The sequence below is a fragment of the Heterocephalus glaber genome, unplaced genomic scaffold (genome assembly GCF_053883595.1).
Source record: "Heterocephalus glaber isolate CG9 unplaced genomic scaffold, H.glaber_assembly_v1.0 deba00001689, whole genome shotgun sequence".
In the NCBI taxonomy this organism is placed as follows: Eukaryota; Metazoa; Chordata; class Mammalia; order Rodentia; family Bathyergidae; genus Heterocephalus; species Heterocephalus glaber.
This window is the reverse complement of record NW_028258414.1, coordinates 813,171-840,693: the sequence shown is the minus strand read 5'-3', so window position 1 is coordinate 840,693 and position 27,523 is coordinate 813,171. Positions and strand designations below refer to the sequence as shown.

At 35.8% G+C, this 27,523-nt stretch overlaps 1 protein-coding gene across 12 annotated transcripts in view; it reads right to left on the bottom strand.

Annotated features, from left to right (window-relative positions):
• The window catches only part of Tcf12 (transcription factor 12), a 384,470-nt gene that overhangs the window by 165,823 nt on the left and 191,124 nt on the right, over nucleotides 1–27,523 (bottom strand). For all 12 annotated transcript variants that reach the window (XM_087199164.1, XM_021237170.2, XM_021237171.2 and 9 more), the window contains one exon: nucleotides 21,354–21,456. In XM_087199164.1, coding sequence (XP_087055290.1) covers nucleotides 21,354–21,456 — 103 coding nt within the window. The remainder of the gene's footprint in view (nucleotides 1–21,353; nucleotides 21,457–27,523) is intronic.

Here is a 27,523-nt window from a genome sequence, read left to right as displayed (position 1 = left end):
CTTTATTTCCCTCTGTGTCATCTTCCCTCTAATAAGGCTATACCAAAGCCCTCAGTCTAAATTACCTCTGTGACTTAAGTCATATAGAGGAAAGCTACTGGCATTATGTCCAGTGAATCTAACATTTTTGGGCTTGCAACAAATCCTCAGAAAAAACTGTAGGTGCTACTATGTTTTCATAAGGTTCAGTATGAAACTCACTGAGACGTGGCTACTACATTATATCTGCTACTCCATATCTTAGCTACTCCATATCTCAGGGTAAAGTAATACATTCTACCAAGAAGCGAAATAAAAGTTAACTTAGCCCTACCCAGTCATGCAACAGTTGAGCTCCATCATAAAAACTATGAAAAAAGTTGGAGTGGAATCAGAGCAAACCCAAAAGGGGTGATATTAAAAAGACGCCTCCATTTCAAGACCCCATGCACAGTACTAACACCAAGCCAATGCCATAAGACAGGGTATAAATACGTTCTTCACTTACTGCAACTTTATGTTTCTATTCACTGACCCATATTATCTTAGTACACAACACAAGTGTTGTTTGAACCTCCTATTATCACATTAAATTACTCCCAATAGGTGCATGAATGTTATTACATAACAAGTTAACTTGTTACTAATATTATTGGAAACATTCTGAAAATGAAGCTTCCAAGCCCTTCAATCTTCTTAGCAACTAAACATGGGTTCCTTTTAGTTTCTTCATTTCTGTAAGGAAATGCACCGACTTCCTTTTTAAATGCAGTCATTCTATGTAGGCTCAGCTTCAAAACGTAGAAAAACAGGCTGAGACTTAAATTGTGGGGATGGACAAAGGCAATAGCCTAAATCAGTGCTCCTTCATTTTTTTTTTCCCTGACACAAATGTCTCAGTTCCCCAAATTCAAAACAAACTTTCAACGAGATTCCTAAGACGCCAGTCATAAAGAAAATAAAAAATCATCACTAAAGAAAGAGGACTTCAGTTTCTCAAGTATGACAACATTTGTTTAAATGAGATCAGAACCTATTAATACAAGTCAAGAAAAATCAGTCAGTGCTTTCAAGGCAAAAGTACGATCCTCCTTCCAAACTATAGTGTACTTAAAATACTCTAAAACATAATTCTTTATAATCTTAATAATAAGTGAACAGAAGTTCTCACTTTTGGGGAGCACAGATTGATCATGTCAATAAAAAAAATATTTAATTGGCCCTTAGAGCCACTCCCTTCAAAAGCAATCAACCCAATCACAAAGTGCCAACAGTGCAATTAAAACTAAATACTGAAGATTTTTTTTAAAACCTCATATATAAACATCTTTTATCTTAAAAGAAAAACAAATAATACACATACCATAGGTTTGCCACCACTGACCTAGACTATAGGTTCCAGTTAAATATATGAACAAACTAAACTATCTGATGTTAAGATCACACAAACAGAAATTAATATTCCTATGAAAAAAGCATTAAGTACAAAGAAGTACAGAATTATTCTTTAAACACTACATAAATTAACAGATAGTCCTATTTACAATACTTATAATCATTACTGTGCATACTTTCAACTAACTGCCTTCTATGAAATAAAAAATATATGGTGGCCAGATGTCATATTCCTTCCACAGGACCTTTAGAATAGCTGACATCTTAGTCCTTCTAGCTTTCCCCTGTTGATCCCCACTCTGCAGAACAGCTACAAATGTCCTGAAAAGGAGAACCCACTGGAAAAAACTCTGCTCAGTCTGGCATGCATCACTGGTCTTCCCAGCAGATATATATACCCTGCAGCCAGACTGACTGACATACAAAGGAAAACGAGAAATCTGAGATGCAGGTACTTCATATAAAACCTGTTTTTAAAGCAAGGGTGGGGGCGGGGATTTAGCTCAGTGGTTCTGGTGTCTGCCTTGCAAGCGTGAGGTCCCGAGTTTGATCCCCTGTATCAAAAGAAAAAAGAAAAGAAAAGAAAGAAAAAAAGGAAAGAAAAATTGATGGAGAAATAAGATACTTTCATGAAGAAGAGGACCTTAGGAACTTCATGAATACCAAACCAGCACTTCAAACAATTTTAGACAATATCCTAGGAAAAGGCAACAATGATGACAACCCTAGGAACCCCTGCAGAATGAATCCATCGGGTACGACAAGAAATTAAAAGCAAAGGGGAAGAATCCAACAAAAAGAAAAAGTCATGACAATGACAAGTCAATACCTACCAGTTATAACCATCAATGTCAATGGTCTCAACTCACCAATCAAAAGAAATGGACTGGCAGAATGGGTCAAGAGGCAAGACCCAACAATATACTGCATACAAGAAACACACTTAATTCAAAAAGAAACTCATGAATTGAAAGTTAAAGGGTAGAAAAAAATACTCCATGCAGCAGGAACCCGCAAAAAACCAGGAGTAGCTATCCTTTTTGCACATCAAGTGGATTTCAAACCAACACTGATTAAGAGAGACAAAGAAGGACACTACATCCTTATAAACGGAACAATCCAACAGGAAGAGATGACAGTCATTACTATGTATGCACCAAACACTAGTGCACCCAACTATATAAAACAAATACTAACACACATGAAAATTCAAATAAGCACTAGTAGTAGTGGGGGACCTCATTACCCCACTATCACAAATAGATCAACAGGACAAAAAATAAGCAATGAAATACTAGAACTCAATCAAACTCTTGAACAAATGAACTTAACAGATATTACAGAATGTTCCACCAGAAAAAATCAGAATACATTGTTTTCTGCTGCACATGGGTTGTTCTCCAAAACAGACCACATACTCACTCACAGAACATGTTTAAGTAAGTGCAAAGGAACTGAAGTTATCCCCTGTATATTACCAGACCATAGTGCGATGAAATTGGAGAACAACAGCAGAAGAAACCATAAGAATTTCATAAACACATGGAAATTGAACAACATACTTCTGAATAACCAAAGGGTCACAGAGGAATTAAAGAAGAAATCAGACAGTTCCTACAATTAAATGAAAATGCCAATATAACATATTGTAATCTATGGGACACAATGAAAGCAGTCTTATGAGGGAAATTCATAGCAGTAAATACTACTCATATTAGGAAAACAGAGTGAGCCCAATTAAACAGCCTGATGTCAAATCTCAAGCTTCTAGAAAAAGAAGACCAAGATAAACCCAAAGTTCATACAAGGGAGGAAATTATAAAGATCAGAGCAGAAATCAGTGCAATGGAGACTAAGAGAACAATACAAAAAAATCAATGAAGCCAAGAGTTGGTTCTTCAAAAGAATCAAGAAAATTGACAAACCCTTAGCCAACCTTATCAGAAAAAGGAAAGAAAAGGCCCAAATCCATGCAATTAGGAATGAAAAGGATGAAATCACAAGGGACCCAGCAGAATTCCAGAGGATCATCAATACCTACCTCGAGAACCTATACGCCAATAAGATGGAAAACACAGAAGAAATGGACAGATTCCTAGATACATACGAATTACCAAAGTTGAAAGAAGAAGACCTAAGAATTCTAAACAACTGATATCAATCAATGAAACTGAAAACATAACTAAAAACTCACCAACTAGAAAAAATCCGGGTCCTGATGGCTTCACTGCTGAATTCTACAAGACATTTAGAGAGGAACTACTGCCACAACTGTTTAAGCTCTTCAGTGAAATTGAAAGAGAAGCAATTCTCCCAAATTCATTCCTGGAAGCAAGCATCACCTTGATCCCCAAAGCAGAGAAACACCCAACTGAAAAAGAGAACTATAGGCCAATCTCAATAATGAACAGAGATGCAAAAATCCTTAATAAGATACTGGCAAATAGAATGCAGAAGATCATGAAGAAGGTCATACCCCCTGACCAAGTGGGATTCATCCCAGGGATGCAGGGATGGTTCAACATATGCAAATCAATCAATATAATACACTGTATCAATAGAGCCAAGGACAAAAACCATATGATCATCTCAATAGATGCAGGAAAAGCATTTGACAAAATCCAACACACATATAGGATAAAAACCCTAGAAAAAATTGGAAGAGATGGTCTCTACCTCAATCTGATAAAAGCCATCTATGAAAAACCAACAACCCATATCATACTAAATGGTCAAAAACTGAAATCCTTCACACTAAAATCAGGAACAAGACAAGGATGTCCACTATCACCACTTTTGTTCAATACAGTTTTGGAAACATTAGCCACAGCAATTAGACAAGAGAAAGAAATAAAAGGAATAATGTTAGGAAATGATGAAGTTAAACTGTCATTATTTGCAGATGGCATGATACTCTATATAGAAGACCCCAAGAACTCCACCAAAAGACTTCTAGATTTAATAACCAAATTCAGTAAAGTAGCTGGATACAAGGTCAACACACAAAAATCAATAGCTTTCCTCTACACAAACAACAGACTCACTGAGAGAGAAATAGGGCAAACAATTCCTTTCGCAATAGCATCCAAAACACTGAAATACCTAGGAATCAACCTAACAAAAGAAATCAAAGACTTCTTCTATGAAAATCATAGCACTCTGAAAAGACAGATTGAAGATTATATCAGAAAATGGAAAGACATCACTTGTTTCTGGGTAGGAAGAATCAAGATAGTGAAAATGGCCATACTTCCAAAACTGCTATACAAATACAATGCAATCCCAATTGCAATTCCAGCAGCTTACTTCATGGACCTTGAGAACACAATTCAAAAAATCATTTGGAACAAGAAGAGACCTAGGACAGCAAAAGCAATTCTAGGGAACAGAGACATGGCAGGGGGTATCACAATCCCCAACCTGCAACTATACTACAAAGCTACTGTGATAAAAACAGCATGGTACTCACACAAAAAAAACAGACCTGAGGACCAGTGCAACAGATTAGAAGATGCAGAAACAACTCCAGACACACTCAGCCATCTCATCTTCGACAAAGGAGCCAAACACCCTCACTGGAGGAAAAGTAGCTTCTTTAATAAATGGTGCTGGAGAAATTGGGTTTCACCGTGCCAAAGATTAAAATTAGACCTATATCTCTTACCATGCACTAAACTAAAACTGAAATGGATTAAAGCTCTAAATATTCAATCAGAAATGCTGAACTGGCTGGAACAGAGGTTAGGTAGAACTCTTGAAGACACTGGTGTAGGAAAAGATTTTATGAACAAAACCTCAGTTGCCCGTGAACTAGCACAAACAATCAACAAGTGGGATCTCTTCATATTAAAAGGGTTCTGCACAGCAAGAGAAACCACCAGCAGTGTGAAGAGACAACCACAATGTGGAGAAAAATTTTCACCTGCTGTTCCTCAGACAAAGGTCTACTATCTAGAACCTATAAAGAACTTAAAAAATCAGACCTCCCAAATTGAAAGACCCAATCCAAAATGAGCATCTGAAATGAACAGACATTTCTCAAAGAAGTAGAAATAGCAAATAAACATATGAAAAAATGTTCAACATCTCTGGTCATTTGAGAGATGCAAATGAAAACAATGCTGAGATTCCACCTCACTCCAGAAAGAATGGCTGCTATCAAGAAATCAACCAATAACAAATACTGGCGGGGCCGTGGGGAAAGAGCAACCCTATTCCACTGCTGATGGGAATGTAGTCTGGTGCAACCACTGTGGAAATCAGTATGGAAATACCTCAAAGAACTAGGACTGGAAGTCCCATTTGACCCAGCTATTGCCCTGCTGGGTATCTTCCCCAAAGAATTAAAAGAATCATACCACAGTGATATATGTGCACTCATGTCCATAGAAACACAATTTGTAATAGCTAAAACTTGGAAGCAGCCCAAATGCCCATCAACTGGAGACTGGATATAGAAAATGTGGTTTTAAAATAAAATGGAGTACTACTCAGCCATAAAAAATGAGAAATTAGAGACATTTATAGCTAAATGGATTCACAGAGGCCATACTCAAGGGAAATAAATAGGACACACATGTAAATACCATATAGTTTCTCTAGTGTGAGAAACCGAAAGTGTAAATAAGGACTAAGAGGTATAATAGACAATGTGAAACAGGAAGAAAAGGGGCAAAGGGGAAGGGGAAGCAAGAGGGGTAAGGGAAAGGAAAGAAGGAAATTGAATTAATACAGGAAAATGAAAAAATGGAAAGAAAATCTTTGTAAATAGGAAGGGATGGAGGCATTGAAGGGAGGGCAGGGGAATGGGGAAAAAATAAGAACCAAGAGAGATTATGTAAAGGTGCAAATTTTCAATGATGAATGTCATTATATTGTATACCTAAAATGTACCAATAAAATTAATTTAAAAATCTTTAAAAAAAATTTTTTAAAATAAAAATAAAGCAAGGATGGTTTATTTTTACTTCAGGCTTCACAAATATAAAAAATATGCCATAATAACTCATCTGTACTTACTAATCATTAGAAAATTTTTAAAAACCTGAAATTTATAATGTGCTATGGTATGTTATGACAAGAAGATACATAATGATAGTCTGCTTTTTACAAATGACAAGATTTTTCTGACAACATACTGACAAGTATATTTTCACTCATTATTGGGTCTTTGCATACATATTTAAAAGAAGGCTCTTTAAACAAGTTAAGAAAATTTTTGACAAATTCACTACAATTTCTAAAAATCCAAGGTAAGTTAGAAGTTAGCTCACTGATGTTTTTCTCAACTCCAATTCCCAGAAACCTTCCCTGTTTTTCACCCAGTTATCTCAAGCGGCTCCTAGCCAGAATGTCCTCTAAGGAGATGCTTGCCTAAAATATCTAACCCTGGGGACCAGAACAGAACAGCCTGAACAGCCTTACCTAGATCCCCAAACCCTTTCTGGGGAGCCAGTTCTTGTGTTTAGTGAAAAATCAAAAACTGTAGAAGAGTTTCCTAAATAAGTTTAGTGTTTAAAGGAAGAGATGGAAATTCTTCACATCAACCTCATTATCAAACTTAATTTCTTTTTTTTAAATTTATTTTATTTTTTTTTCAAACTTCATTTCTAAACAGACTAAAAGCAAGCACAGATCAGACAATTGGATTTTGTACCTTTCTACTTTGCATGGAGGTGGAGGGTTTTGACAGGGAATAGGCCTAGATAAAAGTAATACAGAATTAACTTTAGGACTTTTCAATAATTTTCTTCCATACATCTTTCCCCTCCTAAGCAACAATATGCTGCCCCCTTGTTAATATTTTACAATATAAATGCCCAATTTTTAAATAAAGATTATCTTGCTTTCTAAATACTTTCAATTTGTTGATGTATGCAGAAACACACAGAAGGCTTTTGATCTTTGACACTTCCCACCTGCACCCAAATGAAAGGACACAATGTTGACAGAAAGACTTCTCACTTGTTAATATCACCTATCAGAATACAACTGTCCTACAAAATTTAAAGTTCAAGAAACATTTTTGCCTTACAAACTGATGGACTTTTTCAGTGATTTAGTGTGCTAAAACGCTTTTTTCTCTAGCTTTTTACTAGAAATGTTTCTGAAAAAAATAATTTTCTTTGTACATCTCTAACTCGTTTTTTCGCTCTAGTTTTCCTTAATCCTGTCTACTGTAATTTTTCACTTCCTTTATTTATATATTCAGTTATCTGTTTACTGACTTTCCAATTAAGCCATTTCTTTTTTGATAACTGTAGATTCACACAAGCAGTTGCAAAAAATAATAGAAAGATCCTACGTGGCCTTTACAAAGTTTCTCCTGCCTCTGGAATATCACAGTCAAGACATTGACATTAATACAATTCATGATCTTACTTAGATCTCCCTAGATTTTTCATTTGTGTGCAGATATATGTTCAGTTCTAAACAACTGTTATCAGATGTGCAGGTTCATGTATCTCACAAAATGATAATATCCAACCAGCTCCCCCATCACAAACATCTCTCATGTTGTCCTTAACAATTTGTTCTCTATTCTTTTATTTTATCATTTCAAGAATGGTATTTAAATGGATTTATACTGTATGTAATCATCTGGGAATATCTTTTTCACTCAGATTAAAGCACTCACGATTAATCTAAACAGTTGCATTGATAGTTCACGTTTTTTTACTGGATAGTTTATTTAACCATTTGTTTAATGAAGGACATTTGGTTGCTTCCAGTTTCGGGCTATTAAAAATGAAAGTGTTATTAACAGTTCAAAATTTTGTGGGAACCTAAGTTTTCATTTCTATGGAACGAATATTCAAGAGTGCAATTGCTAGATTAAATAGTATTTGCATACTTAGTTTTAAAATAAATCGCTACTGCTTTCCAGAATAGATGTATCATTTTACAGTCCCACTAACGACATGTAAGTGATCTGGCTTTTCCCACAGCTAGCATTTGGTATTTTGACTATTTTTTGTTAGGCATTCTAAGGAGTATGCAGCCATATAATACTGTGATTTGATTTGTATTTCTTTCAGAGAAAAAATACTAAACATTCTTCTTGTGCTTATTTACCAAATGTACACCCTCTTCCATGAATTGTCTTCACTTATTTTTCCCATTTTCTAGATGGATATTCTGTATTTTCCCAAATGAGTTTTCAGAGTTGTTGAATATTTTAAATAGTCCTTTGTCAAATATATGAATTGCAAACACCTGATTCCCTCTGGTGCTTGTCATTTCATCCTCATACACATGGTCTTTCACAGAGCCCGCAGCTTTTAATTTTTATTAGGCCCAATTTACACATTTTTTCCTGTTATGAATTTGCCCTTACTGTCAAGTCTAAGAACTATTCACCTAAGCCTATATCTCAAAGATTGTTTTCCTACAATTTCTTCTAAAACTTTGTATTTACATTTAAGGCCATGATCTCTCTTAATTGTTGTACAAAATATGAGATTTAGATTGAAACACACTACTCTTCCATATGAATATTCTATCCATCATAGTTTATGCCACAAATATGTATACCATTACATGGGTTTAAGTATTATTTAGTTCACATTAAGATTGTTATTATCAATACTACTTAGTTTGACAAGTGTTATGCTATGACAATTGGGTGACAAAGCATAGGTTGATAGTGACATTTAGATTAAGCTGCCAGAATTACTGTATGTTAACAACTCTATCCAATTCTAATGTAATAAATGTCCATGAACTATGGTTTAAAAAGTTCAAGATGCTAGATTCTTTCAGTGCATCTGTAGTTTCAATCAGGAAATATTTTCTTTTAGATAACTGCTTTTTCTTTTTTTTTTTCTTTCAGTATGTTTTTCTTTTGGCCCCATGTAAGCCCATTATCAGTCTCAAGTCATACCAGAACACAAGAAAGATCTTTAAAATCAATTGGGAGTAGGGGGACCTATTCCAGAAAATTTTCAAAAAGAGATTTTTACATCTTAGAGCTGTTAGGTTCATAGAAAATCTGAGTGGAAAGTACTATTCTCACCCTCCACATACATACTGCTCCCTCACCATCAACATCCCACACCAGAGTGGTACCTATTTTATAATTGGTAAGCCTACACTGACACATCGTTATCACTCAAAGTCCAATATTTATATTAGGTTTTACTTAGTGTTGACTATTCTCCTGGTCTAACAAACACATCTCCACCATTAAGTGTAAAGAATAGTCTCACTGCCCTAAAACACCTGGGCTGCACCTATCCATCCTTTCTCCTATATAACTCCTGACAACCAACTATCTTTCACAGCTTTGCCTTTTCTAGAATGTCTTATAGTTGGAATTATGCAATGTATAGCCTTTTCGGATGGGCTTCCTTCACATAGTTATCTGCATTTAAGGTTTCTCTGTGTCTTTTGATGGCTTGACAGCTCATTTAATAATAGTAATAATAATAATAATAGTAATAATAATATGAATACAATTCCATTGTCTAGACACGTCTTAGCTTGTTACTTATCCACTCATCTACTGAAAGACATCTTGGTTCCTTGCAAGTTTGATAATATGACTAAAGCTGCTATAAACATCTGTTTGCAGATTATTGTATTGAAATACATTTTCAACTTCTCTGAGCAAACACCACAGAACACAACTGCTGGATTATATGATAAGAGCACATTTAGTTCTGCAAGAATATGTCAGACTGTCTTAACAAAGTGGCTGTACCTTTGCAGTACCACTAGCAATAAATGAGAGTTTCAATTGTTTCACATTCCTGCTAGCATTTAGTGTTACTGGTGTTTCAATTCTGGCTTTGTAAAACGAGCGTAGTGGCATGTCACTGTCATTTTATCTGAAGCACTTACTCATAGGCACATTTGCCGTCTATACATTTTGAGTGAGGTACATGTGTTCAAATAATCTATTTGTTAATTCGCCAGCTTTTTCACTGTTGAGTTTTAAGAGCTCTTTATGTATTTCTGAATGGAAACCCTTCATCAGACATATCTTTGGCAATGACATGTGCCTTGTCCTTCTCACCTTTTTGAGTAGCTTTAAAATACTAATACATTCACTTGGTAAAAAACACACAAGGATATAACATTTCTTTCCTTCTGCCTGCCAGAAGTACCATTCTTAGAAGAGGATAACTGGGCTGGGGATTTAGCTCAGTGGTTTCGCTGCCTGCTGTGCAAGCGCAAGAACCTAAGTTCGATCCCTGGTACCAAAAAAAAAAAAGAAAAAGAAGAGGATAATTGTTAACAGTTTCTTGTATATTCTTTTGGAGATATCCTACCCAAATACAAAGGTATGTATTATTTTTTCAAAATAACTTTTTTTTTTCATTTGTCTTACAGTGGTAGAGATTGAAACCGGGGCCACTTGCTCGGCAAGTATTCTACCACTGAAATACCTTACCTCCCTGGCCCTTAATCTTTTTACTTGGGAATGATCTTAAATTTATAGAAAACTTTCAAAGTTAGTAAAATAATTTTCATATACCTTTCACCTAGTTTCCCCTGACATCTTCAATAACCAGGCACCACTTGTCACAACTAAAAAATTAACAGAATATTACCATTAAACCCAAGACTGTATTAGAATTTCACTTTCTTCTGTTACTGTAATTTTTCTGCTCTACAATCCAAGATGCCCTATTGCATATATTTTTTTCTAACACAAATCAAACAAGTTTTGTATGCTTCTCTGTACTTAGCCTTTTATTACTTAGTGTATATGGCTATGACTGATGGCTACATTACACATGGCATGCAGTCAGTACTTACCTAACCAGTCCTCTTATTTATAGCAGATTTGGTCCCAAATAGGAACTATTTTGAAACAATAATGTAAGTACCCACATAATAACACTGATTTTATCTTCTGGACCTCAAACCTTATATTTACCATCTGGTTCTTTGAGAAAATTTGATGACGTCTGATCTCAAGGATCAGTACAGAAAAACTATGCAAAAGATGTTAATAAAATTTACAATTAAACTCTAAATAAACTAATTGATTTAATTTGCTATGAAGTGGCCTTGTATTCTATTTAATTGTGACTCCCTAGAAATTTCATGGAACCTGAGGAGTCTGAAATCCTCCAGAGGTTTTCTCAAAGTGAAAAACAAGTATGTAATTCAAGAATGACTGGGGATACCACCAAATCATACCACATGGCAACAGCCTCCCTCCAGCCCACTTTAGTTTTTTTAAATTAAATTCTTTTATTGGTACACTGTAGGTATACAACACAAATACATTTCTCATTGGGAATTGTACCTTTACATAATGCATCTTGGTTCTTATTTTTTCCCCATTCCTAGCCCTCCCTTCATGCCCTCCACCCTTCCCTATTTACAAAGACTTTATTTCCATTTTTTCCATTTCTCATCATTTTTCCGTTCCCTTCTTTCCTTTCCCCTGCCCCTCCCACTACCCCTACCCCTTTGGACCTTTTCTTCCTATTTTACATTATCGATTATTCATTCTAATCATTGGTACATTTTAGGTATACAATATAATGACATTCATTATTGGAAATTTGCACCTTTACATAGTCTCTCTTGGTTCTTATTTTTCACCCTTGCCCAGCCCTCCCTTCAACCCCTCTAGTCCTCCCTATTTACAAAGATTTTGTTCCTATTTTTCCATTTTCTCATATTAATCCCATTCCCTTCTATCCTTTCCCTTAGCCCTCCCACTTCCTTCCCCTTTGCCCCTTTTCTTCCTATTTCACATTACCTATTATACATTTAGTCCTTATTTACACTTTCAGTTTCTCACACCAGAGAAACTATTCAGTATTTATACATGTGTGTCCTATTTATTCCACTTAAGAGTATTGCCTCAATGTGCATCCACTTAGCTATAAATGTCTCTAATTTCTCATTTTTTATGGCTGAGTAATACTCCATTTTATAAAAATACCACATTTTCTTGATCCAGTCTCCAGTTGATGGGCATGTGGGCTGTTTCCAAGTTTTAGCTATTACAAACTGTGCTGCTATGAACATGGGCGCACATATATCATATGGGGTATGATTCTTTTAATTCTTTGGGGAAGATCCCCGGCAGTGGAATAGTGGGGTCAAATGGGACTTCCAGTCCTAGTTCTTTGAGGTATCTCCATACTGATCTCCACAGTGGTTGGACCAGTCTACACTCCCACCAGCAGTGGAGCAGGGTTCCTCTTTCCCCACAGCCCCGCCAACATTTGTTATTGGTGGATTTCATGATAGCAGTCATTCTTTCTGGAGTGAAGTGGAATCTCAGCATTGTTTTCATTTGCACCTCTCAAATGACCAGTGATGTTGAACATGTTTTCATGTATTTATTTGCTATTTCTACTTCTTTGTCTGAGAAATGTCTGTTCATTTCAGCTGCTCATTTTCGGATTGGGTCTTTCAATTTGGGAGGTCTGATCTTTTTAAGTTCTCTATAGATTCGAGATAGTAGACCTTTGTCTGAGGAAGAGCAGGTGAAGGTGTTTTCCCACATTGTGGGTTGTCTCTTCACACTGCTGGTGGTTTCTCTTGCTGTGCAGAAGCCTTTTAATAAGAAGAGATCCCACTTGTTGATTGTTTGTGCTAGTTCACGGGCAACTGAGGTTTTGTTCATAAAATCTTTTCCTACACCAGTGTCTTCAAGGGTTCTACCTAACCTCTGTTCCAACTGGTTCAGAGTTTCTATTTTAATATTTAGATCTTTAATCCATTTTGATTTTAGTTTAGTGCATGGTGAGAGATACAGGTCTAGTTTTAATCTTTGGCAAGTTGAAGCCCAATTTTTCTAGCACCATTTATTAAAGAGGCTATCTTTCCTCCAGTGAGGGTGTTTGGCTCCTATATCGAAGATGAGATGACTGAGTGTGTCTGGCACTGTTTCTGCATCTTCTAATCTGTTTCACTGGTCCTCAAGTCTGTTTCTTTGCCAGTACCATGCTGTTTTTATCACAGTAGCTTTGTAGTATAGTTGCAGGTTGGGGATTGTGATACCCCCTGCCATGTCTCTGTTACCTAGAATTGCTTTTGCTATTCTGGTCCAACCCACTGTTTAAGAAGAATTATATAAAAACTCAACCCACAGGTTCAAGGCCAGCCTGGCCTACAAAGTGAGACCCTATCTCAAAAGACCAACCCCTCCCAAGAAAACCCACCTCAATCCATATATAAAATATAGGCATATGATTATATGTGTGTGTGTAGACATTACAAAAAGTCCTAAATATAGGTAGGACGGCAAGTTCTAGTGTCATAAGAAGCTAAAGTTACAAATAACACCATTACTCAACAAAACCAGAACTAGAAGTAACAGAAATTATGTTATGAGAAGCAAAGGCTAAATTTTGTAAGAAAAAAGAAATAAGCTGAGGTGTGATAGTGATTACAAAAATGACAGACTGACACTCAAAATAAGCAATGGTCTTTGGAAGGGCATCACTTAAAATGTGAGGGTTATTAAACAACAGCAACACACTTGTGCAACTGAAAGGTCAGAACACAATAAACACTTTCAAACAATAATGTATGTATAATATAGACCAAAGTAATTCAGTACATGCTTTCAAACTGTTTCTAAAATTTACTTTTATTTGGCAATTAAAATTTGCATAAACACTATGACCAACTAAACAAGCTGGTACTACACTTTCCCTTTGATACAGGCTCCCAAGTTTTGTGGTGTGGGGAGTACCCCACACCCTTCCCCCAGTTTGTATAACCATTTTCTCAACATTTGAAACTGAGAACCATGGAGACAGATTACCTCTAAGGCCCATTCCAGTTCAAACACCTCGTAACATTTTAGTATGTTAATATTTATTTTTAATAAATACAGGAAGCATTTATGACATGATGCAGGCTTCATCATCACAATTATTAGACTTGAATCTGGAATGGTGCCAAAGAAGAGGTGTGATCTAATAGTACTGCTCTAATTAAAATAGTGCTCCAAATTCTGTGTGCTATAGTGCCCTTCACAAATTCTATGCATTTAGTTATCTGTGAAGTTTACAAAAGCTCCTTAAACTATTGTTCTTTAGTAACTGAGTAGCCATGGCCCCTGTCATCCACCCTACTACAGACCTGAACAGAAATAGCCTCAAATAAGAGTTCACATTCACTTGGCTACACTTTGACACAATGGGAAGACTCAAAGAAGAACCATCTATCAAATATATGTCATTAGAGAGTTATAAAACTGTAACAATCAGTAAAGATTTCTGTTGGCATAAACAACACACACGCAAGCCTTGATAAGTCAATGGACTGAGTAAATAAGTTACCTTTTTGCAAGAAGACACAGTTACGGCAAGTTGTAACCTCAGGAAAATATTCACCAGGCCAGGAAACACAAAAACTACAAAACAGTCCCCACAGATTGTACAGGTGTCTCAAACCAGAGTCAATGACACTGTTGGTGAATCTCTTACTAAATATTCCATAACATAAAGAATATATAAAAGAATTCCACTGTAAGTTGAGTATTATGCAAGAGACTGAAGATTTTATTAGGTCCAAGAAAATAATGCAAAACTACTATTTAATCAAATAGCTATTTGACAGACTGGGATCTGAGTTAGTTAATAACAGGGAAAAAAGTAACAAGTCTCAAATGTGAAGTAATGGACATATAGATTACCACAGAATATACTAGGGCTGGGGGTAACATTCAGTGGTTGACATCTGTGAGGCCCTCAGTTCAGACTGGGATGATAGGGAAGAAACGAACCTAACAATTCATTCTTTAAGACCCAATGGATAATAGACCATAGTTTGTTTTATTAATATTATTTTCTTATTTTAGCTTTAATTTACTTTCTGACCTTTTGTTTACCTCTGTAAGTAATGCACCAGGACTAATGACCCAGAGATAAAAAGGAACTGAGTCTATCCAGGAGTTCTCCAGAAAATGAGGCATCAGTAGTTGTCTGGTCACTCACAGACTGGATAGAAAAGAAGCCATCACAAGCTCGAGGCCACCTGGGTTACAGAGTAAGACCCTGTCTCAACCTCCCTCCACCAAACAATAAGTTTGGGAGAGAAGGGGTAGCAAGTTATTTTTACCACGGGAAAAGGCTGCTCTTCAGGCTGTTGAGGCTGGATAGGGTTTTGGAAAGAGATGATACTACTGGGAATTGAGTATTATACATAAAAAGCATACTTCCTCTGAAAGAAAACACCCCATACTATTAAAGAATAAAGTATCTTGTAAAACTGTAGCCAGAAGAAACAATGTAGAGCAATTTAGAAAGACTGAAGTGAAGGATATGAAAGAGGAGAGAAAAGGAGGGAGGGGTACTGGAACACTACATCTTTCCCAGTTTTAAAATTTACCCTTTCACATTTTTAAAATCCCTTTGTATTGGCTGCTTCTTTGTGTTTTAATCCTATCATCTCAATAAATACTTATAGATGAAAGGAAATTTGATGACACTCTTTGAAACGTGGATCCACTATGCCAAAAATAATCAAATCAATCTGCTCGTAGCCTTCTTGAACATGAAAGTCAATAAATACAACTGTATGTTTAATCCAGTTTCAGTTATTCTGTCATTTGTAACAGAAAAGTTCCTAACACTGGATTAAATGCTACTCCACTGTAAAACCTTTCCTGATTACTCATGGATATCCCTGAACTTTAATTTTTTATGAATATCTTTAAGAATTTACTGTATTTGGATCCCTCATTCTGCCATGGGTAATAGTTTTAGAAATTCTTGACTTATCTCCTCTACCACACAACATATAAGTCTATAAAGAGGAACTATTATTTATTTTTATATTCCACCACATAGTACTTTTATTGCACATAGGTAAGTTAATTAGATATCTTGTAGGCAGTTAGACAGGGCCAGCCCAAGAGGAGCCAACATGGAGGACAGTGAAGACACATTCACTGAAGGCCAAAACTGTAAAAGAAGAGAAACTATCATGCCCATGTAGGATGACTAGCAGTAATTGATATTCTAAACAGGTATCAATCATGTGGGTGGGGGGCCAAGATCTTAACCCAGCCTTTCCAGGAAATATCCCTGACCCCCACACTTACTGAAAATCCTTGTATGTTTGCTGTGTGACTTGCTCCCCCATTTGACCCCCATGTAATCAATATTACCTGGGTGACTGTATTTGTAATCTTATTGGTTGGTCGTGGTTTTGTCCCACCTCATGCCCACCTTGTAAATTTCCACTGGGTCTTATAGTTTTGTCCCACTTTGTACCCGCTTCACCACATGGCTTTGCTGTATAAAACATCTTTGAAAAGTGGGGTGAGCAGTCAACCCACTTTCTGGTTCCCCTTCTGTCTCTCTTAGGCAGACGCTTTCTTTCTCCCAATAAATTTCTCCTACTCTTAAACTCCGTTGTTCCTAGAACTCATTCTTCGATTTTAGAGAACATGAACTTGTGTTTCAGATATCAAGCAGGCTTGGGAGTTACATCTATTCCCCCTATATCACTTTCATACAGTGAAGAGCAGAATAAATGGATGGATGGGCACAGGAAGGAGATAGGCGTATTCAACAAATCAAGCTGGCTAATGAGCATTTAGGCAATAGCAAGAGAAAAGAAAAGATGCAGGAGCTATAATGTAGAAACAGGCAGTAAATGAAAAAATGGTTTAAAATGAGAAGTAAAAAATGAGGAAAAAAGGAGAGGGGAGGGAAGGAAGGAGAAGGGAAAATAGCAGAAAGGGACTCTGAACTAAGAACCAAGAGAGTTAGGGCCATGTTTTCTGACTAGTTGCTTCACTTTTCTTGGCTTCAATTTCTTCAGTTGTATCTAGGCATCTGTCACTCAAGTTCCTCGCAGTGCCAACATTTTGTGTTCCTAAGCAGCCGAAGATCAAGAATACAGATCTATGTATACATAATCATATCTTTTCATGAGATTTGGGGTTAATGAATCATTGAGTTAGTATGAAAGACTCGTTCTTATGAAATACCATCAAATCACATATTATGCCACACCAGTTCCCCTCATCTAGCAAAGGAATTTCATGTATATCCAAGTCAGGCATCTTTGAGGACAGAGGTTTACTGTGTTTTACATTCCGAAAATGATGATTCTACCTTGTTCTGTAACTCTAGGAGACTTCTGGATTTACCATAAATGTTAGTCCAGGTAGTATCAAGTATAAGAAAGCTTTCCTTGAAATTCTGTTGCCTGATATACTGAATGTATAGGGAAAAAAGTGTACCTGGGTTTAAATTTATAGAAAAGTTCACATAAACCTATTTAACCCACAATAACACAGAAATACAGTAACTGAAACCAGAGCGATCCTTTAAATCAAGACAGAGAAGGGTAGAACTGAGCAAAGAGAGTTCATCAGCAAAGAAAGTACAGCTGTTTATATCAATTTATAATTAGAGGTTTTACAACAATGTATATAAACAATTAGACCCAATCTATTAAATTAGCTAACATGCCTAAAATGAGCTCTAAAAATATACATAGCAATTCCAAAAATACTATGTTGTTTCATTTTTCATGTATTTCTTATAGTCTTTAAACCATCAGAAGTACTTCCCATGAAACACTAGTTTGATAAAAGCTAATGGTGTTTTTTATAAAACGGCATCATTCAAATCTGTGATGGAGAGGGCTAAACAAAATTAAATACCTTTTTCTTTTCTCGGTGTCTTTAACATACCAAAGTACAATCTGTACCTCTAAGGGGAACAACTTAAACACAATATGCAATACTGTCCAAAAGATATTTCATTATGAAACGGTTTTCATGATCCTCTCTCTAGACCAGTGTCTCCATAATTATGACTGGGAAACTGAATTGCAAAAGGCTAGAAGTATTGAATGGAATGCATACAATTCTGTGAAATAACTCATTTCTATGTTCAATTAATGAGCAACCCTATCATCACAAAAATGACTAATTACCTATAAGTAAAGGAAAATTAATTTTACTGTAATTAATGAATGGACCAGAAGAAAAAAATGGATGAAACCTGAAAGAGGCCAGGCACAAGGTTCTATGGTGATGCTATTCCAATTCATTACTGTGGCCCAAGTTTTAAAACAACAAAATATAGAACTATTTCATGCTAATTGCCTAGTGAAGTGCCTAAAGTATACATGAACTTCACTTGAAACCAAGAGAAGTTTTCTTACTCCATATTGACCATCAAGAAGATAATTCTGGAATTCACAGAAAGAAATACTAACTGATCCAGCATAATAGCTTTTTATTTCCTGTATAAAACACTTCAAAATATCTTAATGAATATAAAATGCACTTTCGTGGCAAATTATTCATTATTGAATCATTATCAACTCTTGTTAGAAGAATTTTCTCATTTTTGCAATGTATAAAATCATTAGACTATTTGAAAGTACCATCATAAAAGACAGTGACACTTTATAATCCACTGTTTCTTCAGGCAAATGTGCTTATGGCTGAACATAATATTCAAAATAACAATAGTCCCTAGATGTCTGATCTCTCCCCCACTTAATGGTATTTTTATATGTTGACAGCAATGATAAAATGTTTCTGCTTTCTGATTAGCTTTAACGTTTCTGAGCACTCATCACTCACAGGACCACTCTGAAGTGTTACCTGTTGTGACAATCAGGTATCAACAACTCATATCCTTCTAACACCGCCATATACTATCAGCAGAGCTGTCACGTTCGGGTTTTCAGCCTCAAACTCCCTTAAATTATCAAACAGCCAGAAAAATAAATCTCCTGCTGTAAACCCATATATTTGGGTATCTAACAGTTCAATTACTGCAACTCATATCAAGCTCGATTGCATGTTGCTTGCTATAGGAATTGCACTACAGTTCAAGAGACATTCATCTCCAAAAGCAATCTATTGCTATGCAAATTGCTTAAAGTAAGTTGTTGCACTGATACCTCATTTAATCATTTTTACTGAAAATAAAGGAAAGGAAGCATGGTAAATAAGACACTGCCAATGACCAGTGAATCTCTTTTGAATACATCTGCTTCACGACTTTAAGAGTTATTTCTGTCTCCTTTACATAAAAATAAACATTTAAAAATTAGGTAGTTAAAACTCATAATGAAAATGTATGATCTGTATAGGTGTACTTGGTTAACTACACAAAGCAGTTCAGATGAATGCAGATAGTTCAGATGAATACAGGGGTTTTTTTCATTTGAATAAGGAAGAGATCAATGTGTTTTCAAATAAGAATTATCTTATATAAAAACTTATTTTAGATGTTGATTTTATATATTAGCTATAGGTGAAATTTCAATAATTATCTGAAAATGGAGAAACTAAACATATGAGAAAATGCTACCTCAAATTGAATTACAGAAATACTTTTAGTCAACAGCTGCTTAGAGTGACAGACACATATCTCCTAGGCTTCACTAATTCCCATACCTCCCTCATAATTTTAATGGTCATCCTGGCTTAAAACTATGCTAATTATGCAATTCCAATGGGCCTAAAAGTCTGTTAGCAAAAGGATGAAGAAAAGAACATAAATGTATACAAAGAAATTTCTGATTTTTTTCACAATTCAGAGTGACAGCTTCAATTAAGAAAGCACAGTATAATTCAAACCCATAGAAATACTGACTTAAATTTCTCCTTCTATACATAGTATAAATCAAATCTTAAGAGAACATTTATAATGTGAAAAGGAATTTATTTGAAGTTCCGAATCTATTTTACTTCGATGATAAGCTCAAAAGAAAATCTAAAACTAAATCACAAAGATTCCCCTGGCCAAGTAGTGATTTTATTTTAAATTTAATTCTAATTTTTACCGGGAATAATATTATATCATGATTTTCATTTGTGCTTATGTTGAAACAAACTGTGATTTTAAAAACAGGTTTTACTGCTGATTAGATTTTTTTTTTTAACTCTTGGATCATATTCAATGATTCTAGCTTTAAACTGTTAATTCCTTAGGCAACATCCACACTAGAATATCAGACTCTTCCTCTTTGCCTCCCCATTACTATGGAGGATAAGAGAACCATAGACTGTGCAGAGCAAATTCATTTAGTATAAAGAATCTACATACCATCAAGATTTTGGATTTGAATAATCCACTTAGCTTAGCATGGCTGTGTCTCAAAAGGAGAAAATAGGTCATGTCTTTAAGAAATAAAGTAATGAAATCAACGTCATCACACAAACCTTCCATGTTTACATGACACCAGTGACAATCACTAAAACAGATTAAATAAAACCTTTGTAATGTGCTCAGCCACAGCATAAGCCAGAAGGAAAAATAATGTCATAAAGCACAGAGATTCTTTTGAATTAGGTTTTACCAAAAGATCAAATAAATGCCTTTTTTTTTTTAAAGGCATCCAAGCTGGGGCAAACAAAAAGAACTTGGGCTTGAGACTGAACAACTTTAAACTTTCATTTGAGAAAGAGCAGGTAGGGAGAGAAAGAATGACTCACATAAAGGTTTTACCAAAACATAAAGGTGTAGGTCACAGGTCATACTTTCAAAGTGCACTTCACTTTTGCAGACTGAAACTTTAAACAACCTCAATTTAACTCAAGAGCTTAACATAAATTCTATAACAATCTAAGGGTACGATTAAGTTTTAATTAAACAGTATCAAAAACACAGCCCAATCTGATTAAAATTTGCCTAAAATCACTATTCTGTTGCATTTTTCCTTACCATATACATACAGCTGTTAAGACAAATAGTAAACACAATGTCTCTGAAATAGTGCTTTTCTATCCCAAAAAACAGAAAACATGTAATGCCTGAGGTCACACCAAGACACTGCAAAAAATGGCAGTTAAAACATTGCTAATTCCTTTTTTTAGCACCAATAACAATGGTGCTCTAAGAGGCCTCCACTTTCTGATGCTGGCTCAAGCTGAAGATAGAAATCTCTGAAAGGCCTCCATATACTTGGGAACATCCTTCTAGATACTTACGTGTCCTTTTTGGACAGGGGAATAAAAAAACTTCCCTGACCACAGAGGCTTTGAGCAGACTATTTGCAGACAGTCACAGACTTACCCATCAGATTTGAGTTCATGAAGGGTGTTGGGGACAAGCCTTCATGGGCTCCTAATCGACTGTCATTCAAGTGATCACTGTAATGAGGGCTGTCTGTAAAACCCTAGGGGGGGAAAAAGACCAGAGTATTAAAGAGATTATTTAGCAGCCTTGCTGAGTACAATGACATTCAGCTAGTTAATATACAGATGTAAAAAAGTCCTTCCTAAACAAGTTTCTTGTTCATTATTTGAAAAACCTTTCATACCTCTTAAAGTTTTAAAGTAAAATCACGAACTTTTTTTTTTGGTACCAGGGATCAAACTCGGGACCTTGGGCTTGCGAGGCAAGCAGCCGAACCACTGAGCTAAATCCCCGGCCCTCACAAACTTTTTTTAATTCTTAAAAGAAAAACAGATTTCTGAAAACAAACACTAACTCTGAGTTCCATGTTTTCAAAGTGAGTGGATATGAGAAGGGCTATAAATATTCTATAAACTATTACTAAAATCTCTGAGATCTCATTATGTCCCAAAGGAAAGTTCTGTGGATAATTAAAAAGTAAAGGATGGACTAAGAAAAAATACTTTTGGTTGTAATAAACTGGGAAAATGCTTTTATCTATTTTCCTATTTCTCTGCCCCCATGCTTTACAAAGGGTTAGGCAATTACAAGTTGAATCTAAAATATTAAGAATAATTTACAATCAATATGCTGGAAATCATTTTATAAGCGGCAAACAAATATTTAACAAAAAAGGTCTGTTTATACCTCCATTTAATACTAGTGTAACAAGATACACTCACAAAATCTAAACAATGCAAAAATGAAAACATGTAATAAAAATAGCTCAATTAAATTCTGAAGTCTGAAAAATGAAACTGCAAACACCATGAAAACAATAAAGCTAGTGCTATTATTTCACAATAGCTGTTATTAAAAATTTCTCTTTATTGCTCAACACATGGTTTTTAAAAGCAAAGCAGGGGGAATAAAGTTTACAAAATCCCTAAGGATTAAACCCTGTCCTGGTTCTCTTACACAATGTACAGATTCACCCCCAAAATCATTCTATTTCTAAACAAGGCTTTGAATACTAGTTTATTAAAACTGCAGGTGATATCCACCCTTCTGCCAATTTAAAATCTATCACAGTCAAAGGGAGAAAAATTTACAAGTGGTTAAGGTAAGAGTGAAAATCGTCCTGGCTCACAGAAACCAGAAAGCATCCTGGGGCTAAAATATCATCAATCACTGAAAATTTATCATTATCCAGGGTGCAGGCTTAATTTAAAAAGACATGAATAGGTTTGAAACAGGCCTCACTATCTTCATAGGAACACCATTATTTCAACCAGAGGGCTAAAAACCTAAGGCTAAATAACTGGAATTGTTACAACTGGATGCCATGACAGAATTCCTTCTGCTGTTCACTTTTAAAACCAATTTTGTAAGAGTGCTAACTCCCAAATGAATCTATTTCATTTTTATCTACTTTAGAATCACTGATACACATGTGATAGACATTCAAAAAGTATCTTAGTGACATTTACAACTTGGTTATGACCATAAGGGTGTCCTATGATAACTGCACAACCATATACTGCATATATGCAATAAAAGGTATATACAAAATAGAAAGGCTCCTAGAAAAAAACTTCAAGAGGTCAGTTTTAGACTTAAAACAAACACTGTTAAAGAGCTAAATGACATACTGCCATCTCATTTGTATCTGGGTATTCTCTCTGCCACCCTTCCATGTCATTCTAAGGCCCAGGGTCAAAACAAGACATCAAAACTTATAAAACAGTCTCTGAAATATTGCTTATCATGATAAAATAATACTATTCTAGAAAAATGTGAATTGTAATGTGTGTAGGTGCGCTACATTGTTCAGAATCCATGAGAATGAAAAAGAATGATCAAAATTTATTATGTTCTTTTCTTCCTTCTTGAGAACAATAAAATGAACTTTTTCCCTTAAGAACTATAAATAGGACAAGGTTTTTAAAATATTATTTCCTAAGCCAGTAAAAAAAACCCTAAAATTAACATCTTTGGTGTCATCAAATTACTGTACACACACAGATCATTAAGTTTAGAAATTACCATTTAACATGATAATCAAAAGCCAGATTGCTCAGAAAACAACAGATACTTTACTGACAACTACACAAACAACTCTACATACTATACTGTTGTGTGTGTGTATACACATACTGTTGTTTATCTATACACACTCACATCCTGCAGGACATATTACAGAATTTATTACAAGATTGTATCCCTATGATGAGCTGTTCCTAGAAAGTTCTACTTTTAAGAATTGGAACTGTCACACTGCACCACAGAATAAACTTTTTTTTCCATGTATCAGCTAGATTTGAATATGGGTCTTCAGTATGTGTCTACTCATAATTATTAGTAAGGAATAATTTTTACATTCAAGATAAAAATTAAATAGAAATTTAAATATTTTTCCTGCACCTTAGAAGTTCATCTTTTTTTCTTTTTTCTGGTACTGGGGATCGAACTTGGGACCTTGCACTTTCAAGGCAGGCGACAGAAGCAGTGAGCTAAATCCCCGGCCGGAGGTTCATCTTAATGAACACAATTTTCTTTAAAGCTACTGCTGTAGTAGCAAAAAAGGGACAGATCCTCTACAGATGCAAATTGGTACTAGGGGAAGGAACAGCGATTAGACTCACAAATGTTGAGTATTATTTTTAGATCTATACATAAAATTTCACTTGAAAGACTGAAACTACTCTTGTCATTGCTTCCACATAGCAGTAATGATATTTATGCAGAAGATAACTTTTAGTGAACAAGATGAATATTTACAAACTTATTTACAATCACTTAAATAAAATGACAAGTCACACGTTTGAGATCAGTTCTAAAAGTTACAGATGATACTTAGCACAGTGCTCCTCAATCTTTCGAATTCCTATTGTTTAAAAAAACAGATGATGACATGACATCTGGGTAGGGCTGAGAGTCTGTATTTTTAACAAACAGATGATGCTCCTGGCCATGGACTACCTTCCCAGTAGCAAGATCTTAAGACAATCTGGAAATACATATCTCCTTTACATACAGGGAGGAAAAGTACAAGTATAGATAGATGACAGCTGGGTACCCTCCCACCCCATCCTCACAAGAAACTCATTAAGACAACAGAAATTTCCAGCAAAGTAAAAATTCAGGATAAGCATCACAGCTAAGGAAAAATCCAAAGCAATTAGAGCAACAAAAATGTTTATGTATGTATATAGTCATCTATATATTTTTAATTAGAAGCTGACTGTCAAATAGAGCCTCAATGAAAAGAGATGGGTTAGGTGACTGGGAGCCTATATTGCATATTTCTCAACTATCACAGTTACAGACTGAGCGTGACTGCCTGGAAGTGCAAAAAACAAAGGGAAGAGCACTGGCACCACTGCACTCACAGGGCTGACAAAACAGTAGGGAGGCAAGGCAAAAATAAAGCAGGACCCTCCAAGGCAGGCTGGAGAACACAACAGGAAGACGACAAGCTTAAGGGAATTGTTTTACTTTTCTCATTGCTGAGACAAAATAGCAGATACCCCAAGTTAAAGGAAGAAAGGTTTATTGTAGGTCACAGTTTATAGAGGTTTCAGTCCATACTCAGCTGGCACCAATCAATATTACAGATGATAAACAGTTCATGGCAAAGCAGGGCAGGCAGAAGGCAGTAAGCAGTAAGCAAGCCACAAGTGATGACCAGTGACTCTCTTTCTGTCTCTTGTATTTTATCCAGGCCCTTGGGCGGGTAACACCCACACCATGAATCATAGCATCACACCTGTAAATCACTCTCAGCATTGCATCCTTGATCTCAGCAGCACACATCCTAGATCCAGCCAACTCCCAAAAGCCCACCTATGACCACATAAGACTTTGGAGGGACATCTAGATACAAGCCATAACAGGAGTGGTTTTGTGACAAGGACAGAACAAAGCCAAGCAAGTACCAGCTAAGATTTATTTCCTCAAGCAGATCAGTCAGTTGGACTGGCAAATGGATGCTACCTTAATTTTGGTATATAAAGGAAGTGAAGCAGTGAGGTCTAGAAATACAAAACTGTCACAGTACACATTTTAAACTGATAGAAAGTTACTATACTAGGTGCTGGGGATGTGGCTTGATGGTAGAACACTGGCCTAGCATGTGCAAAGTCTTGGGTATGACCCTAGCATTGCAAAAGTTATTACACTAATGAAAGAGATCAAACTTGATATCTGAGGCTTCTAATTAAGATCTGAATTCTGTAATATTTATATCATCATGAAAATAACAAAAATGAGACTTTTCATGTGTGAGGCCATTTACATTATGGAGGATAAAGCAGTACCATCAGAATTATCTATTATGCTAGCTTTTAGCCACATTACGCTACTGACCACAAAAACATTTCCAAACACATTCTTAAAAATTACTATTTGCATCTCATGTTTGTTTGTTTGTTTTTTGGTACCCAGGATCGAACTCAGGTCTTTGCGCTTGCGCAGCAGGCGGTGAAACCACTGAGCTAAATCCTTGGCCCTGCATCTCATGTTAATAGTAAAAACACTTGAGACTAATACTTGATAAGTTATTAATAAATGGTGATACATGGAAAGACTATAAAAACTGTTGAATTCTATACTTAAAACCTACCTAAATTACTAATTCATAAATTTATAAACAGTTTCATCTATGAGTAAACAACACTTCATAAAAGCTTTCAATAAAATGTATTTCATGGGCCGGGGATTTAGCTCAGTGGCACTGAGCCTACCTGTCAAGCGCAAAGTCCTGAGTTTGATCCCCAGTTAAAAAAAAATGTATTTCATAATGTTCCCCATAGTAATTTTGTTATGTAGAAATGTAGAAATGTTAATCTCTGCTACACTACCACAACAGACACAAAGTGATCAAGCAAAGTTGCTTCCATATTTAAACGAATCTAGCACGTAACCAGTCAAATCTCTTCTTTTCTCACAGCAAACAAAATAAAACCTGCCAGGTATAATGCTGCACACCTGTACTCATAGCTACTTATTTGAGAGGCTGAGGCAGGAGGCTCTCAAATTCAAGGCCAGCTTGGGCAACTTAGCGACCAAGTCTCAGAATACAAAAAGTAAAAAAGGCCTGGGGCTGTAACCCAGTGGCACAGCACTTTGCCTAGCATGTACCAGGCCCTGGGTTCAATTTTCAGCAACACACATGTGCGCGGGTGCACAAACAGACCCTACCACAGCAAATCTAGCACTCTTTACAGTATATAGTTATAGTCTCCTCTGGTTTGTTACTTCTAAAATGTAAGACCTAGGCTGGGTGTGGTAGCATATACCTGTAAACTCAGCTACTCTGGAGGGTGGGCCAGGAGGATCACAAGCTCAAGGCCAGACTGGACAATTTAGCAAGACCTTGTCACAAAACAAAAAAATAAAAAAAGCTAAGGATGTAGCTCAGTGGGAGCATGGTTGCCCCTCATGCGTGATGCCCTGAGTTCAATTCCTAGTACCATGAAAATAAAAACATGTTTTCTTTCAGTTAATTTTTAATTTCTTATGTATATGCATGTATATACATGTAGTTAGAGAATAAGGTCTTGCTATTTTACCCAAGAGGCCCCGAACTCTGGGACTCAAGTAATCCTTTCTCTCTCTCTTGTTTTTTTTTTGGTCAGCTTGCCAAGTAGGTGGAACCACAGATGTGCACTACTACCCTTAGGTTTAATTCCTTAAATAGCTCATCTTAAAAATATATTTCATCCAACCCATAAACAAGCATAACCATGAGAAGACTTTCCCAAGTTCAGAATAGAATTGTGGTCTTTTTAACCCATCTTTTTATCTCTTAGTATGAAACCATTGTCTAGTTCTATTTTAAAATACTCTAATTCTTTCCAATGTTGAAAATGGGGGGAAAAGGGCTTTTACCAGAAAGATTTACTTTGTCAGAAAAGCAACAATAACACATCAGGTGTGCTCAGGCAGTGCTCTTACAACAGTCAGCATTTCCATCCCAGCCTTGCTCACACTTACTGAAACTGCCTATTTAATTATCCATTTAAATTATGCCATAATTACCTGTTATAATTGCACAGTACACTACAGCATAGTGGATAAATGTGAAATTCTCAGAGCCAGACTAGCAGATCTGAATTCTATCTTTG